At 33.1% G+C, this 14,124-nt stretch overlaps 1 protein-coding gene across 2 annotated transcripts in view; it reads left to right on the top strand.

Moving 5' to 3' along the window:
• Window positions 1-13,426, top strand: part of LOC149076138 (homeobox protein PKNOX2-like) — a 28,887-nt gene extending 15,461 nt beyond the window's left edge. For both annotated transcript variants that reach the window (XM_089243682.1, XM_089243681.1), the window contains exons 6-10: window positions 2,840-2,963; window positions 3,673-3,800; window positions 5,776-5,852; window positions 7,946-8,142; window positions 11,534-13,426. In XM_089243682.1, the coding sequence (XP_089099808.1) occupies window positions 2,840-2,963; window positions 3,673-3,800; window positions 5,776-5,852; window positions 7,946-8,142; window positions 11,534-11,727 (720 nt within the window). In that variant the 3' untranslated portion in view covers window positions 11,728-13,426. The remainder of the gene's footprint in view (window positions 1-2,839; window positions 2,964-3,672; window positions 3,801-5,775; window positions 5,853-7,945; window positions 8,143-11,533) is intronic.
• Window positions 13,427-14,124: the final 698 nt, after the last annotated feature.

The raw sequence follows: 14,124 nt of genomic DNA on the forward strand, positions 1-14,124 counted from the left end.
TAAGTTAAAATCAATTATAAATATGTGCAGCATAAATCTGTATATAAAATTGATTTTATGTCTGTTCGTGTATGTTCTCTGTGCAAATCTACCGATCATTACCAAATTTTGAATATACAGCAGTACCTCGGCTAATGAAGATGATTTTGAATCACATTTGTAAGCCAAAATGTGATTTTACATAGGTTTCCATGTAGAAAATTGATAAATCCCTTCTGGGAATTACCCAAAATTTCAAAGTATCTTTCATAAAACACTTAAGAAGCTCTATAAAAAATAGAAACTGATCAAGACATGAACAACTTCACAATTAGATGAAGGAGAATTTGAAGAAAGATGAAAATTGCAAATATTTTTATTTTACGCTATGTATGCAAGGTATAAGTCAGGTTCTATCTGGAAAACGATTTTGAGTTGAAAATAAATTAATCTGGCTCAAGTCAGATTCATTTTGACTGGCACAAAAATTGAGTTCATGACGTGTCTGTGTTATGTTATCACATGCATCCACATCCAACAAAATGTTCTTTAGCTGGATATGTATTCGTTAGCCAAGGCAGGAAACTGTAAAAAATCGTTACCTAACAAATTCATAAGCTAAGGTGTTTTTAGCCAAGGTATCACTATGAACCACCAATTAGGGCCTGACTTGAACGATAGGCTACTTTAAAAGTTTGTCAGAGCCAAGTTAATGCCTGAAATGGCAAAAAAGCTGTTGGGCATCAATGAGTGGTAGGCCTCAACAATGATTTTTGGAATGTTTATTTTAGTTATGGTGGTTCCCTAACACTGGATTTCAGACATGTTTACTCCTTTACAATGATTTGTCACTCATTAAGTACTTCCAGTATGGGGAGAACCCATGCCTCCTTGAAACTCCATATCATGAACCTAAAGAATATGGATTTGGCTAATGAACATTTTGGTTGACATGGGTGCACATACATATTTAACACAGCCATGTCGGGAGCATAATTTTCTTGCAATCAGAATTACTGACATTCAAGCCTGTTTATATCCACCTCAGAATCACTTTCCAGATTAATCTATATTTCCCTTCCAGAAAGCTTTTGGTTAAGCAAAGTGAAATAGGCATTAAAAAGACCTATATTTGGATGGTTTCAGTGCACATGTTCTTCAAGTGTGAGAATCTTAGCTTAAAACTGAACAGTTCGAATATTCTAGGACATTATATTTTACATTTTCATAAGTATGAGGGACAAAAATGAGCTGATCACATCACATAAGACAGTGGTTCTGAAACTGTGGGTCGTGACCCTTTGGGGAGCTGCTTAATTGAGCTAGGAGGGTCGCAAAGGATTTTCCAAAATTTGAATGTCTTAAAATAAATTTTCTTCTTTTGCAATGTAAATAAATACTGTAAACGTCAATCCCAAAACAAACCTTAACTCTTAGCTGAGCTACTTATTATTATCAATGTACGCACTCACTAGTCAAAAGTAAATCACAATTAATAAATTTTGAACACTACAGGGTGTCTGGAAAAAGTAACTTCAGTCTTAAAATTGAAAATCTTCCAGGAAATCGAATGGTTAGCCCTGTGAAATTTTAATTATAAGGTTCGATGAAATCATGTAGTTGAAAATTTTGATGATAGATAGAGGAAGCCTTATAAACATTAAACTTTTAACGGTTGCCAGAAACAGGTTTATTTATCTGCTGCATGCACATGCCAGCATGAGCACTCATGTATCTTCATGCTTCCCAATCAGAATATTGGTTTTTCGAAAAATATTGGTGCAGTGTTAACTAATGATTAAATTTTTAATTAGGGGTTACACTTTGAAAAGTTTGGGAACCACTGACATAAGAGGACATCCATGAACCCTACTGGGTTGTGTACATCATGTAAAATGCAAAGATCTTCAGTATCTTGATTGTCTTTAAATGCTTCTTCATGACTGTGGAGTTAAGTTGTTCATCTTGGCCTTCAGTAATTTTTTTGTATTTTTTTACAGTGCTTCTCTGCATTTATAAAACTTCGAACTTAATTTTGGGAACCATACCTGAAACAAATTGAATGATTTTCTGTAGAAACCTATGGAATAGCCTCCAGATGGCAACATATATATAGACAAATGATGCCACTCTCTGCTGTTTGTAGGAAGTACAAAAGCCTGGATAACCTTGCGGAGATGAAGAAAAAAATGAAAATTCACATTCCGAACGTATTCACTTTCCAAACTTTGTCTCTACTTGTTTATGCAGGCTTTCACACTTTATATGAACAGTGGAGAGTGACATCACGTTTCTCTTAATGTTCAGTAGTGCAGTTGGAGAAGCTCTTGTATTTATCTAATATAACAAAGAATTTTGAAATTTTTGAGAGTTCAAAACAAGCTCTGTGTTTGTGTCAGAATCTTTTCTGACCTAATGTATTATTTTTTACCTCTTAAAGAAGAGATGGGACCGCAGAGAAGCATATGGCAGTATAATATACAGTAAAACCCTGGTTTACCGAATGAGATAAAACTGACATTTTTTATTCATTAAATTGAGGAAAATTATCGTATCGAGGCATTAAATGTCTACACAGAAACTTCTACAAAAACATTTTTGAATCGAGAAAATCGTTAAATTGAAGTTTGTTATATATTGGAGGTCTGATTTTTTGTAATATGAATGACCATGGAATACTCTTTAAACCTGAAATAAACTGTATTATTTGGTTTATTAGTCCCTGTGTATAAAATCACCATGGAATGACAACAAATGATCAGAAATGTGTGGATTTAGATCCTCATTTTGTGGCAATTTGATCTTTGTGTAACATTGCTTTCAAAATGTTATTTTGATTGATCTCTATCTATTTTTACAGATACAAGGAGCAACTATGCAATCAAGTACACCAAATTCTCATGTTATACATGGCAGTACACCACTCTCTCAAATAGGAGCTTCAAGTCCAATAAGTCAGACTGATAGTAGAGTTCCAACAATTGGTAGGCATTTTTTTGTTCTTATATATAAAAATATGCAAACTGAATTATGTTTCTGTATACCATTGAAAAAAAAGGGAAAAGTTAGATTAGATTAATAACACATAGACTGAGTCAGAAGTTATGATTTATATTTGTGATTTTGCTAGATATTTAGAGTTCTTTTTAGAAATATTTTAGGCAGGAACTGTGTAATAAAAGACATCCTGTATACATAACATATTAATAAAAATTATTTATTATAAGGGAAATGTTTATTCATACAATCTTATACAGGTGCAAATAGTGAAAACTTTGGTTTGTTTATTTATGATTTCCATTATGTATTCACATCATTAGTTGATGACATTTATCTTTTATAGTTTAAAGCTATGTTCAGTACTTTTAATGATTATTACTGTTTATTAATAACAGTAAAAATGAAATAAATGAATAAAAAATTAATATTAATTTTTCATTCTAATTATGACACCTACTACTAATCAGATAAAAAACCATTATTGAAAGCAAGGAGAAATATCAGATTTTTCAATCTCTGTATGATTATTTTAGGCAAATACATAAGTTGGGGAAATGAAAATATATTAGTTGAAGGCAGAAGACACTGAGTATAAATGACAATTTTTGTGCAAACTCCCATTCCATGTAAAAATTTGTATTTTGTATGCATATTAAAAACTCTAGAAATAATAACTAAAAAAATAAATTGCAGCTCCAAGGTCATCCTTTGGTAGTGGTGACGAGGATGATGACCTGTTGAGTAAGAAAAAACAGAAGAGAGGGGTATTGCCAAAACATGCAACTAGCATCATGAGGTCTTGGTTGTTCCAGCATATTGTGGTAAGTATTTGAAGTTGGGCATTTTTTTTAACCCTTAACTGGCGTGGTGAGATCATTTTGACTCCACACATTCTTCATCTTGCCATCCCTTGAGAAAGAAATGCATCTGGACCATCTTATTTTCAGTACCTTTCAAGTTAGCTGTTTGTACGTGTTTGACAAATTTATGATGCTATTCTAGTTTTTCTTCCCTCCATATCATAGTCTCCCAAACTTTTTGTTCCATCGCCCCTTCATCAGAAATTTTTTTCTCTCATCGCCCCCCAACTGAAGTAAACCCATAGGATCCTATGTTAAATCAGTAGGCTCTATCACCCCCTTGGACCATTCCATCGCCCACTTTGGGAAACACTGCTCTATATCATCGATCAACTTCCTCCACTTGCGTTTTTTTTTGTCTGATAGTTGCAGTGTTCAGATGTTCATATCGGAAGAGTGCCAGTTTTCTCGAAAATGGTCTCAAATTAATCATGAAATATAGGATATCTGAAGTTGAGCATGAAGATAGAGCTGTTTGTGAATTGTATGCGAGATCTGTGTGATCAAAATGTTGTGTTGTTTGCAAAGACTGTGTTTCCGGCTTCGAATAAAACATTTTGCTACTTGTTAAAATATAGTAAATATTATTTTAATTTGTAAATTATATTTTCTGAATATATTTTAATCATATCTGTTCGTTTTTTAATCATGAAAATTGCATTAACAATTTAATATATAATTAAAAAAAATGCAAATATCATTATCTCTCCATTTCTTTCGAATGTGTGTCTTAGTAAAAGACCAATTTTGAGAAAATAGTTAAAACAATTTCAAAAATTTAGTGAATTGATTGATAGATGAATGAAGTCATGTAAAAAACCCATTGCTTTTATGAAAATTTCTTTTTGATTTTGATTTTTTAAATGCATTAATATTTGCTGTTGTCAAAATGGCACCACAATGCCAGTTATGCACAAAATTTTTACGATGACAGTTAAGGGTTAAAGTGAATAGTCAAGTTCTCTTTGAGTACTTATTTCTTCTCTGTACATACACATCATCTGATAAAATCAATCTAAATGATATTTAATTTACTTCACTGTAACAGCCAGTATTGGACCTTGATATCTCCTTGGTGGTTTTCATCAGTCAAATGTATTTTGCATTGTTTTCATTAACCTTATATATTAATAAATTCAAATTAAAAAAAAATAATTAAAATGGCAAATGCACGTTTTTTTGTTTTTATTCATAAGAATTAAACACAAAAATTAAATTCCAGTGAGAATCCTTTCATGCAAGCAGACATTTTTCTGGAAGCAAATGAGTGATTTGATGTAACTTTTCTAGAGTTATAAAAGATGCTGTAATTTTTTAGCTTAAGCATTTCACAAAGATCCATTGACCTGCACCAAAGCTTTTAGGCATCAGAATGTGGGCTAAATTACACAAACTAATTAAGTAGCATTGATATCATAAAGTGAAAAAAAAAATGCTTTCCCAACTAAAAACGTGCAAACATGGGTTTGAGTTTCTACTTGACCAGTTGGTGACATTAACAGAGGGTATACAAATGCTTGAAATAATGGAAGATTTCCCTACTGCATTAATTTCTTTGACTTTTTTCTGTAAGTGAAACCGATTCAATAAAATTAAATTTCAAATGTCAGATACTTACACCATTAAAATGGCAAATGTGATGAGCAACAGCTTTATAAATTTCTTCTGTTGAGCTGAGCTTCAAATTATATAAAAATAGACAAACTGATTATGAAACATTCCAGAAAGCAAGAAATCTTTTTTTTTGCCATCGAAAAAGATTTTTCCTCTTTCTTTTAAAACAAATCAATGGGCATAAATAAATACATATGATGAATTGAAAACTACATTTTTTAAATGTTCATATTTTTGTACGACACAATATATGTACAAATTTCACATATGCCTGATTTATTTAGTATTTAAGCTATATTAATTAGCATGAATTTCATTACAGCACCCTTATCCAACAGAAGAAGAGAAGAAACAAATTGCAGCTCAAACAAATCTCACACTATTACAAGTGAACAATTGGTATGCTACATTCCAATGTTATTTCTTAAAATGTATTTTTTTTTTCTGTCACATTTTTCTACTTTCTGCATCACCAAAGATTAATTGATGCTTGAAACAACAGCTAATTAAACAAATATATTACAACAAGAGAGAGTGGTGCATCTCAATAATTTTCTAATTCATAATATTCTTATCTGTATGCTTTATATTTGTTTCACACAGTGCACAATCGAGTCACATTATTGTGAACCCCCTCCCCCTCCTATTTTCGAAATAAACTGTCTAAAGCTAATGAGATAAGGCAAGAGTCTCAAGCTAGCTTAGTGCAAGTATAGGGTGAGATGTAAACATTCTAAAAGTGCTGCAGTCATTATGTGCCGATTCGTTAGAAATTCTGCAGAGGAATGTGTACGAGGTACATGTTCGGTTAAGTAGTAGTAGTCATTATGACCCCACAATGGTGCTGGTGTGTGGTTGTGGGAACATCAGGCTGGACTCTCACTGTGAGGATTCAAGTTTGAACCCCATTGACGACACAATGGTCGTCTGTAGAAGTTGGTTTTCTGTAGTTTTCATACTTCAAGGCCCGAATGCGAGCATGTCTCCCTTTTCTAAAGTCTTTTTGCAGAGACCAGGCATACCTACAACATGATACTAACATAACATGAAAATTCAAGAATTCACCATCTTTACTTCAAAATATGGAAGACAGAACATTAGCAAGAACACGAAGCAGGCACAACCCCGACAACATAAGTAAGTTAAAGGCCACACATACACTCAGAACACACATTCCGGCATGTGGTGATTCATTAGGAGTTTTGCAGGGGGGTGTGTACGAAGTACATGTACAGTTAAGTAGTAGTAATTACTGTCACGGGTTGAAAACTTAATGTATGAGATTGAAAAAAAGGACTATTATTAGCTCTCCAGCCAAGCATCTCAGTTTGTCTGAAACTCGGCTGCTTAAAAATTTTCTGTTGCTGGTGGTGTGAATTGGATGATTAAATCACTAAATGTAAAAAGGGGTCATGTCTCATTTTTTTCAATTTTTATGTTTTGACGAATTCATGTAATAGAGACACCAATGTGTAATTTTATGGCAAAAAATGCATTCATTAATGCTTCATTAAATGTATTCCATAGACACTAAAAATAAATTTTTTACTGAAAATGAACTATTGGAGAAAACATGATTTTTCTCTCTCTTGAAAACATCAAAAAATGAGATGTGGCCCCTTTTTACATTTAGTAATTCAATTGGTTTCAGTGGAATAAACTGAAAAAACTTTAGAACAAATCTTATAATTTGATTTCTTAATTTCAAAAATTTGTTAAGAAAACTGCTAAGCTCCTGACATAATATTGTTATACATGGGCAGTTCATTCAATGAAAGGAACAAAAATCAAAGAAGGAACCAATTATAAACAAAGGCAGATAACAAAGAATAAACCACAAATTCCTAACATGTTTAGACATCCTATGGGTGCCATTTTCAGAGGTTAAATATAACCATTGTCACTCTGACTGAGTTCGTTACCAAATCCTAATTCCCAATTGCTCAGCAGAAAAAAGTATATCATTTCACTGCACCCATAGTGTGTTGAAACCTACCAGGAATTAGTGGATGTTTCCTTGTTATTTGTCTTTATCATTAGTTCTTTTTTTGATTATATCAAGCAAAGTGTAAGGTTTGCATCATCTGGAAGAGGCGTGATGGTATCAGAGAGTGGGGGGGGGGGGAGAGAAAGGACCTCGTTGGAGAAGAGGAAAGAAGACTGGAGTGTTTTCTGGTTGTTAGAGTAGCTCCTGTAGATTCAAGAGGCAACTTGAAAGCGTGAAAGAATGTGTATAATATTTTAATGTTTACTGTTAAAAGTTAATTACATCAACTATTATCAGTAAATGACAGTATTTGTTGTTGAAGGCAATCAATGGTCAAAAACAAACCCAACACAAAGAATTATTATTACTCTTTGATAAAAAATGTACATGATATTAGTATGGTCTCTGAAAACACAAGTGAAAAAATGGATGAACATAATTTTATGCAAACAATTTTTTTTATTTATTATATAGCTTACAATGATGATACTACATTTTTCTTTAGGTTTATCAATGCAAGGCGCAGGATTCTGCAGCCAATGTTAGACGCAAGCAACCCAGAGACGAATCATAAAGCCAAGAAGTCCAAAACACAATCAAACAGACCAGTCCAACGTTTTTGGCCCGAAAACATTGCCTCAATTCAACCTCAAGTCCAGAACCAGGGTGAAGAGCAAGGTTCTACTGAAGCTGGTACTTCAGGTAGGGTCTCATTTCATTTACATTTACTGACAAGTAAATATCATTAGATCTTTTTACTAACAAAAAAGATTTAGTTCAAAAAGTTCTACACAAACAAATCACTTGAATAAATAATGTGATCCAAGCAAATTTCTTGAATATGTTTTGTGAGTTATAAGTTTCACTTAAAATCTTAGCATCATATTTTTAATTTTGTTCCATATTGTTATAAAAACTAATAATAAATTATTACATTTTTATTTGAATTAAAGAAGATGTGCAAATGTAAATAAATGTATCCATTAAAAAAACAGGACAGGCACTTTTTCAAATTATAATATATTAATTGTAAGTATGAAGTTTGTTCATAAAGTATCCAACCATAATTTTTCATGAATGAACCAATAAAGCTAGGGAAACGTGGTTTGGTGCACGTATGTAGGCCATCCTAGTGTACTACATGCTTGAATATTTTCCTGCCTGCAGAAGTTGCCAGTTGCAGGCAGACTGCAGATGAGTGTGGAAGTGTATGTGAGTGCCGTCACATTTTCGTTTTTGACAAAATGATAGGAAAAATTAGAACTATGCATTAATCGTAATGGAGCTGCCAATTGTCAAGCAGAACCTCTTGGTAGTAAGTACTCCTTGGTGATGGTTGTGCCATGCGGTACGTACTCATTATGAACCATGCTACTGGAAGTCAAAGAAGACGGTTAACATGAAATCGACATTGCTTCTCCTGAAGCTCAAATCGTCAGTCAAATTAGAATGAATGGGTCCAATGCTAATGCTCGCTCGCCTCGTCTGCAAGTTCTCTAATCTTGATTCAGTGATCCTGCATCACCAGTGATGATCTCATGTCTGGATATTAAGGACCTACCAGAACGTGCTTCATTCTCCATTAATGTGCAGCCATCTTTGAAACTGTTATACCATTCCTTTATCAGCATTATGCCCATTTCTTCATCTCTGAAGGCTTGTTGAACCTTATGGATTGCTTCCACTCAGGAATCATGAAGCTTCATGCAGAATTCAATGCAGTAGCATTGCTCAATTATTTCCTGCCATTTGGTTAAAAACGAAAATTTAGACGATTGCTCACTTGCATTTCCTCATTCACAGCGGTCTGCCGGCAATGGGCAACTTCTACAGGCAGGAAAAATTTCAAGCATGTGCACTGGGATTGCCTACATACGTGCACCAAACTATGCTTCCCTAGTTTTATAGGTTCATACATGAAAAATTATAGTCAGATAATTTTTGGACAAACCTTGTATAGTCTTTCTTGTGTAAGGGAAAGATAAATTTAATGTGCTGAGACTTTGAATCCTCCTTTTCTTTTCCATTTAATATTACAATTGAAAATGCCAAGATATTTAAATAAAGGATGTCTGGGCTAAAGATATCCAAAAGCAATGGCTTACACTGAAAGATCTACTCATGCTTCTCAGGTTAATAACACCTTATATGCTACTAAGTATTTGGCAAGAGATCAAGTATCATTTGGACAGCTGCAGAGCCACTAAAGTGCTCACATTTAACTTTATTAACCAGCAAATAAACATACGTTTGCCCTGTTCAATGCAACTTAGATTTATAAGTAACTAGTTATAATACCCTGCGCTGCCCGTGTTTTCTTCAGTGAGGATTTTTGGATGAGGACATACTTTCTTTAAGGGACATACAAACTGGGTCCAAGTTAACCAATATGGCAATTTCCTGCTCGACTTATGAAAGAAACAAATCTAGATTACAGACACATAGAAATGAATAGTTTTTTTCTTTTTGATGGGTGCTAGGTATTTCGATTTTTCTTCTCTGAACTTCAAGTTATCCATCTGCCTATTTTTGTTTCAAAAAATACTTAATTGAAGTTGTGGAATTTACTTCGATGTACTTTATGGGCCCATAATTAATTTTGAAACATCCTAAACTATATTAATTTATGCAGTTGAATATTAAAAGACAATACAGAGTCTTTTTAAAGACAATATTCATTAATTTTCATGCTTGAGAAGATATAACTATAAAGTTGAAATCAAAGTTATTGCATGGATATCCAACACAAAAGGTCCGTCTAATTACTTTATATTTAATTTCCTGGGCTTTATATCTTTAAGCAAACTCAATATTTCAAAAATCGAGAATTCAATTCAATTTTTAAAATTATTGATGTGGCAGAAAACCTCCACTAAATTTCCTCATTTCTATGGTAAAATCAGCAATTTTAACACTGAGGCTCAAGCAAAGGGTGACCCCCATAGAAATCAAAGTGATGCTGATGATGATTATGATATCTATTCAAAAAGCCTCATTACTGGGAGGATTGAAAACGACAAACCATTATAAAGGCATAAACTATTACACATATATACTAGCAGTATTAAGAAGTGACAAACCATTGTAAAGGCAAATGCATGTCTGAAATGCAATGTTAGGGAACCATGGTAACCAAAGTAAACATTCCGAAAGTGATTGTTGAGGTCCGGAACTATTATTGCCCAACAGTTTTTTTGCCCAGCTCTGACGAACTTTTAAAGTAGCCTATCATTCAAGTCAGGTCCCATTTGGTATATATGCAAAATTTGGCGACGGCAGATCTAAAATTGTAGATTTGTGTAGAGAACATACAGACAGACAAACAGAATCAATTTTATATATATAGATGTAAGCATGTGTGGTTCTCTCACTATTAGCCATTACATTCGTATACCTCTGGATTTTGTTGAGTCTGTATGTCCAAAAAATAGGCTTAGATAAACTTGGAAGTCTGGGGGGCACAGTCATTATTGCTGGGGGGGGGGCACGATGATGATGTCAATTTGATGTATGCACTAGATCAATTGACTCCACCTTTGACGCTGGGGGCATTGCCCCCCACCCCCCCCCGTATCTCCACTCATGGTCCAGAATGAGAAGCATCAATTAGAGAAAATCACTCTTTATTTTATGCAGGGTGTTAAAGTAGTCAATGCTCTGTGAAACATAAATACTCAACATATATGGTGCATAGCTAACAGCATGCACCACAAATTATTGATGAACCATTGATTCTGAGTACATATCTAGTGTAGTCTGATTTTTCTCAGATGCATCATTCATATTGCAAGGGGTTGTATAGTTATTAAAATTAAAAAAAAATTAACTTTTTATATGGACCCCTTGTGCTCAAAACCCCAATGAGAAATTGCAATATTTACTGAGATATTTGAATTAAAAAAATAGAGAAAAGTTAGGGAAAAATAACATAAATATGGTATTTGCAAAGTTTCTCTAATTGGAAGTATGCCTCTAGAATAAATGGTTCACCAGTAATTTGCAGTGTGTACTGTTAGCTATGCACCCTGTATATACATGCATTTTCAGTATTTTTATATTTCAAAATCCTGTCTTTGCTCAATTTTTTTTCTAGGTATGAGTGCTTCAGAAATGAGGAACCACTATCCAGCAGGCAGTAGTTCAACTCCTGGTCATTCCTCACCTGATGGAAACCTCAGTCAGAACTGTACTGATAATGAAGACAACACTAAAGCACTCAGTGTTGGGAGTTTAGATGAAATTAGCATGAGCAGCAATGCTACCACTGATGATGAGAAAGATCATTGATTAATCAAGCCTGTGATAACTACAGTGAATATCCAGGCCTGGGACTGAAAATTATTGAAGCCAAAGATGTTTGCAAATTACACTATTTTTGCATGATTTCTAGAAAAATCGTGTTATTTGACCGTGAATTAAATTACTGATTATCTTCAATGTTTCTACTTCAAATGAAGAGTAGCTTACAGTTTTAATGCAAATTTTGAATACCAAAAAATATAAGTTTTGAGAATTAGAAAGGGGGTTTATTTTTTTCCCATACATTTTTAGGCATAAGAGATTATAAATTGGGCAATCAGTTTTGTTTATTCATGTTTTATTATATGTTAAAATTTTCTTTGCATGATTGTTATTTTTTTACTTTGCACATAAATATCAAAGTGCTTATTTATTTGTATATATAGAAATAATGTGATTTATTTGAAATGTTACAAGGTTTTTATGTTTACCATATTTTTTTTAACGCACATACAAAATTATGTATTAAGATCAGTCAATTTTCATCTCATTTCATCATTCAACTTGAAACGATCATTTCTCAGAAAGTAATATTCATCCTTTGATTGCAAAAAAGTTAAATTTGTTACTGTTATCATTCTTGATTATTTTTTAAAAGGGATGTTTTTATTTTGGTTTTGACCTTGCCCTTATTTGTTGGAGATGAAGGACACAAGAATTTATAACAATGGCCATTATTATATTTTTTGAGTTGCAAAATTATTTTTCATGCTCATAATATGGTTGTTTCATGGCAGCGATTTCATGAGTATGTATTTGATATCGTTTGGTGGATAAAATTTAGACAAAACGAAGTGATGGACCAAATGACAAGAGATCTGTTCCAGTACACGAGATTTTATGCTTGCTTTTTCCAGTGAAATCTCTAGATTAATGGTTTGCAACCTTTTTTAATAGTGTAGCCCTTTTTACTCCAAAATTTCTATTTCTGATCACCACAGGCCTCTTTTATGTACTTTATTTTAAAATTTATTGATTTCTTTTATTGTCCTGAAGCGATCATGGAGCCCCTGCTCTAGATCATCCTCAACATTCTATTTTACCACCAAAAAGAAAACAGATTCACTAATTATTTTTTCCCATTTGGATCTGTGAATTCAAATGCTCTCATCAGCTATCATATGCGTTTTGAGTGTAGCAAAAACATTATTCCCCCAATGAGACCAGAAAACCAGAAAGGTGGCATACTTGGCCTCTAAATGGTATAAATAAAATTGATTTATTAGCTATAAGCTATATTGTTAGGCATTTTAAGTCCCTTGTTCATACAACCTTCAACAAGCATAATTATCAAGAAGCCGTAGAGATGATTTGTCTGAAGACAGGGATGAGTTTATTCAAAAAAAGTTATCTTAGATAATACAGTAAAACCTCGATAAGTCGTCACCTCAAGTTATCGAAAAATTGTGACGGCTTAAGCGGAGTGCCGTCAGTTTAAATGTGCATTATTGTAAAACTTTATAAAATTTAAATATACAGTTAAACCTCCGTTTTAGGGAATAAAATAAAGCACAAAACTATTTTAAGTCCTCTATTCCATGATCTGTCACCTTCAAATATGAACTAATTTATCTTTGAATAAGGGGACACTTCTATGGGTGTCCCTTATTGAGAGGTTACACTGCATAGTATTGTATTAAAGAATAACTTGGAGTTTACAACAGTAATAAATTTTTTTTCAGATCACAAAAAAAAAAAAAAAAAAAACTTTTACCTTTTTGAATTTTACTTTTCTTGTATGTATACAGATGCATTTATGGTTTTTTCCAGTAATTTTCTGATTTAGACTGAACAGAGCAGCTATTAACTCAAATTACTTTTTTCTCTAACACAGCACATTTAGTGCTTTGAATTCTTCATCGGTTGTTCCTTGAACAGATGTAAGGTAATCTCGAACAGTCTCTAAAGCTTCAAGAACTTTTGTTTTTTTTAGGTAGCAAATGAATTTCCTCTATGTCACTTTCGTCACTTGAACTGTTATGTTGTTTTTCCTCCGACAGTTCCGCACATAATGCTTTCACGCTCGCTTCTGAACATATTGCAAGGTTGTTATCAGTGCCCATATAATCAATGATATCGGGAATATTTGAGTTTTGAAGATTTATGTCATCCAATAAATTGGAAAAAGTATCAGAATCGGGGTCTTCATTTTCAACCACACTTTGCTGATCATTACTCACAAACCCTGCGTGTTTAAACACATTTTTCAGTTTTCTGTGATATTAAATTCCAACTTTTGTGGGTATACTTAATTGCATCTAAAACAGACACCTCAAATTTTTCATTTTCTTCAACAGCTTTAAGTAAATCTTTAATAAGCAATTTTTTATAACCTCGTTATAAAAAAATTCTCGAATTACTCCTTGATCGAGGGGCTGGAGAAGT

This window comes from Pholcus phalangioides, unplaced genomic scaffold, assembly GCF_987345545.1.
Source record: "Pholcus phalangioides strain wild (caught in Gottingen) unplaced genomic scaffold, Ppha-v1.0 ptg000015l_1, whole genome shotgun sequence".
NCBI lineage: Eukaryota > Metazoa > Arthropoda > Arachnida > Araneae > Pholcidae > Pholcus > Pholcus phalangioides.